Source organism: Nicotiana tabacum, chromosome 3, assembly GCF_000715075.1.
Source record: "Nicotiana tabacum cultivar K326 chromosome 3, ASM71507v2, whole genome shotgun sequence".
NCBI lineage: Eukaryota > Viridiplantae > Streptophyta > Magnoliopsida > Solanales > Solanaceae > Nicotiana > Nicotiana tabacum.
Window position 1 is genome coordinate 131,442,751 of NC_134082.1, and position 4,097 is coordinate 131,446,847.

At 37.6% G+C, this 4,097-nt stretch overlaps 1 protein-coding gene across 2 annotated transcripts; it reads right to left on the minus strand.

The window, feature by feature from the left end:
- Positions 1–372: 372 nt before the first annotated feature.
- On the minus strand, positions 373–3,402 carry LOC107805129 (tubby-like F-box protein 5). Of its 2 annotated transcripts, none has more exons than XM_016629118.2 (5): positions 3,112–3,402; positions 2,121–2,500; positions 1,936–2,023; positions 1,480–1,609; positions 373–1,197 (listed from the first exon to the last, which is right to left on the minus strand). In XM_016629118.2, the coding sequence occupies exons 2-5, from the start codon at positions 2,469–2,471 to the stop codon at positions 528–530; spliced, it is 1,239 nt and encodes a 412-aa protein (XP_016484604.1). In that variant the 5' UTR covers positions 2,472–2,500; positions 3,112–3,402; the 3' UTR covers positions 373–527. The 2 variants fall into 2 exon arrangements, with proteins under 2 accessions (XP_016484604.1, XP_016484605.1); XM_016629119.2 differs by having other exon boundaries at positions 2,121–2,495; positions 3,112–3,396.
- Positions 3,403–4,097: the final 695 nt, after the last annotated feature.

Below are 4,097 nucleotides of genomic sequence, written 5' to 3' on the forward strand. Positions count from 1 at the left end.
GTCAACTTCTCAAGCATCCTTCTAGTACCTGACCAGGGAATGTAGCTGAGAATCAAATGGTAGGAACAAGCTAATTGATTATGACGACCAAGGCACAAAATTGAACTAATGAAAGCTGGTTGTTTGAGAGACAAATGCAAATGCAGCTTTAAAGATTCAGCAAAGAGAGAATGTAGCAGCTCAAGGGTCTGGACTGAGAACCTCTGCTCATGAAAATATTGGAAGGGGATTGTATGGGTCATATATCACTTTTGCACATGAATGTGTTTATAAATCAACGTTTTTCTCAATTTAAGGGGCAAAAAGCTGGATGATTGATTAAAAGCTTAAGGATAAATTTACTTCAAGGAAACAGTAAACATGAGAATACTATTAGAGAAACTACACACGGGCACAACTAATGTTCTCATTTATATAAAGGGCCGTGCATTGAGAACTTTTCTCAGGGAATGAACATGAATTCAGAACATTATAAAGCAACAAAAAAGAAGAAAGAAAGTTTATCATGATTTAAAATCTGCTTGAAATCATTCACAGGCTGGTTTTGTGTCAAAGCTGCTCAAGCAGATCGCAAAAGCTTGGAAAGCAGAAAGTGGGTAGCAGTAGTCCATTGTGAAGATGTCTTTTCCAATTTTTCCGAACTGTAGAATTACTTTCTCTTGTTCTGCTACTGGTATATTGTGGGAAGGATCAACTGCTGCCACTAGCTGAAAGTTCTTTACAGAAGCCACTGTAACACGGCCTTTAAAATTTAAGCACCAGCACTGCAGTTGCTCATGCCACCGAGGAGCCTTGTTTTTTAGCACAAGTGGCTCTTGAGAAGCCACTGTTACTGCTGACCTTGAAAAGCCAGATGAGTTGATTTCTATAGCTGACTCCTTTGCTTTTGAGAGTGGTGCAGAAAATGTCTTCTCGTCAAACGATTGTGGGAATGATGTAGGTGTTGGAGCACTGCCTCCCTCCTGGATTGAAGACAGAGGGATAGAGTGCATGGCACAATGCATTCTCCTAGGTCCTCTTGTACGAAGAACATTGAGTTCATAGGAGATGGTAGCTACTCTGTAGTTGCACGCAGGTACTCTTGGAGAAACTTGCTTCGCATGAAATCTCCGACTAAGTCGACCACGTTGTTGAATGGCTGCATCACTTGGAGGTTGGCTATCATATATGGAGAACTTGGTCCCAAGAAAGTTAGACCTGGTCAAATAGTTTTCAGACATTATTAAGATAAAATTAAGGTATGTAGAAGCTATTCTTGGGGCTGAGGGCCAGCCAACTTTGCGGGCTCCCTGCCTTCCACAGTTGATGTGGAGGGTTTAAACCCCATCAGTAGCGTAGCATTCCCCTTCCCCTCTCCCTCCCACTATGTAATAAAACAAAAATTTTAGAAGAAAAAAACTTTTCTTTGCTTCCTGCTATTTTGAAGGGGCGGAGAGGAGTGAGTGAAGAAAATATAATTGGAAATTTGATAGAACTTGCCTCAGTTTGCCAGCATATGTATTGCTAGCCCGAGAAAAATCATCTGCAACCAATGAAATCACAAAGTCTGTGCTTGTTGCCCTTCTGATCTTTTTGGCAGCCAACAATAGTTTATCTCTCTCATCCTCAGCTGTCATGAAGTAAAATATCAGATTTATCTTTCACTGGCTAGGAAAATTTTCCAATGAAAAAACATAGACCACAAACATTAACCAGAAGTCATAAAAGGTTTTGCATTTCCGATCTGGTGTACTAACTTGAAGTCGGGCTAAAAGTAAGTTCCCCATTAAAGTAGGATCTTCAAATGTTTACAAGACAAATTCTGTTAATTAATCGAATACAAAAGAAAGCTTCAAGCTGGTTCACAGATAAGGAATCATTTTAAGAGGATATCCATTCTCACATTTCAAGTGTTAAAAGAAGAGAAGTTTAGGATAGGCAGAGGATATTACTTACACGGTGTCATGCCAAAGTAGAGGCGATAAACTGAATTAGCTCTATCCCGTTTGATAAAGCACTGGATTGGGGATTCACGGGGACCCGGCTGATTTAAAAATGGAAACAAAAGAATCACTTCAAAAGCTTAAATTAACATCAACAACAGCAATAAAAAGGAAATTTAAACAGATTAAGGAGATTACCTGCTTCAGTGAAATGGGAAAGGTAAGCCTACCACATTCCTCAGGAGTCTTAACAATATCCTTGGTAATTTCCCTCCAAGACTTGCAAACAGATGCACAAAAGACAATGACAGAACGAGCAGGCCACGATGCCTCACTCTCTTCAACCCTGCTGATGATATCCAAAAGAAGTTCCGGCGGTAAATTTGCCCATTGCCCTTGTTCAATGGGATCAGAGAAGGCCACATCAGGGACAATATGTGACCGGGTTCTGTTGCTCCAATGCTGCTTTCTTTCTGCTCCCCTTCTTGATATATTCCCTATCCCATCTTTCATCTCCCTCAGCTCACGAACAATGCTCTTAAATGACATTTCTATCAATCACATGAATTGAACCTTTCCTTCAATAAAACAAAGAAAAGAACTTTACCACATTTCGAGCATTGACTGAATGTACATGAGGAAAGAACTTTCCAACAATTTTCACCCTTAAACCACATCAACCAATCAATTAACTAAAACTGTATGTTCTTTAAATCTAACATGGAGGTTTATCCTCTATATTTTGATTGAAAATAAACACGTTTTTTGTTTTCTGTTGTGAGGGAGTAAAAAGAAGATCTGCAATAAGGTAATAAACAGGTAACCATCCAATGATCAGAACTGAAATTGCACAAATGGGGGACGAATAATCTAGCAAAAATTGAAATTTACATCATTCCTAGCACATCCACCATTAAAAATCAAAACTTTAGCACTCAAATGTTCCCAATCCGATGCACCAATAACAACCAGAAAATCAAAATGCACGTTTCCTCCAAAGAAAATAAAAAATGAGGGATCTCAAAAAAGCTTTCATTTTTACTATCTCCGCTGAGAAACAAAAAGCAGAGCCGACATGCAGCTAGGGAAGAGAAGAATAGAATAAGAAAAAAAAAAGGAAATGCACCCAGAAAACCAAAAAAAAAAAAACAGAAATGTATCAAAAACAGAGAAAATGGTAGAAGAAAACCTGAACAAAGAAGATGAAATGGATCAAATAAAGCTCCGGAATGTAGAGATCGAAAAAGGTTCGAAGATAAAAGGCGGTTATATGAGGTGAGATACACGTCCTCAGGCGGAACCCTTGATCGGCAAAGCTTTAGACTTTAATCATATCGCCGGAACCACCAGTGGTACCACCAATGAAACCGTCGTTAACTCCGCCAACAAATTGAAAGGAAAAAAGTCACGAGCTAGGAAGAGAAAAGGGGCTCCTATATCTGTGTGTGTATCTATCAAAGTTTTTCCCACGCCCAAATGTTTTCACGCCCTTAATTTGGATATTAAGTGTAGCCCCACCTCCCCCTCAACCCCATCCCCCACCCCAACCCCACCCCACAACCTCATTATTCAGTCTTTTAAAATTTACTTCCTTTTCATTTCCTAATGAGCTAAAAAATAAAATAGAAATGGTCAAAATTTAAACAAAATTATTGACTATGATTAGACCTATAATTATAGAAAAGATACTACTCCAATCACAAATTCACAATTATATTAACACTAATTTTATTTAATTGCGTTAAAAATATTTGACAATAAATTTTTATATAATTCTTGTGAATTCAAATTCATTTTACTGTTTAAATTTTAGCTTTGAAGTGATATTTTCTACATCGAGCAAACTTTTCAGCCATCATTTTAATTTTTTATTCTGTTGTTCGTAACATTTGCAAAATTAAATTAATATGTTAACTTCACATCTTTGTCAACTAACGTAGATATAATGTGGAGGAGTCTATTTCAGAATGAGATCTTTACATAAATAGCCAGCTATATTAATTGCTGTTTATTTTTCCTAGCCCCCCTCACACACACACACATATATATATATATATATTTTTCACCGGCTATTTTTAGTTGAAGCGGACAAGAGCGATTATTTGGGTTAATTCTTCCTTTGAAATTGCCATAACGTGTATGAGTTTTATCACTTAGCATGATTATAAAAAGGAA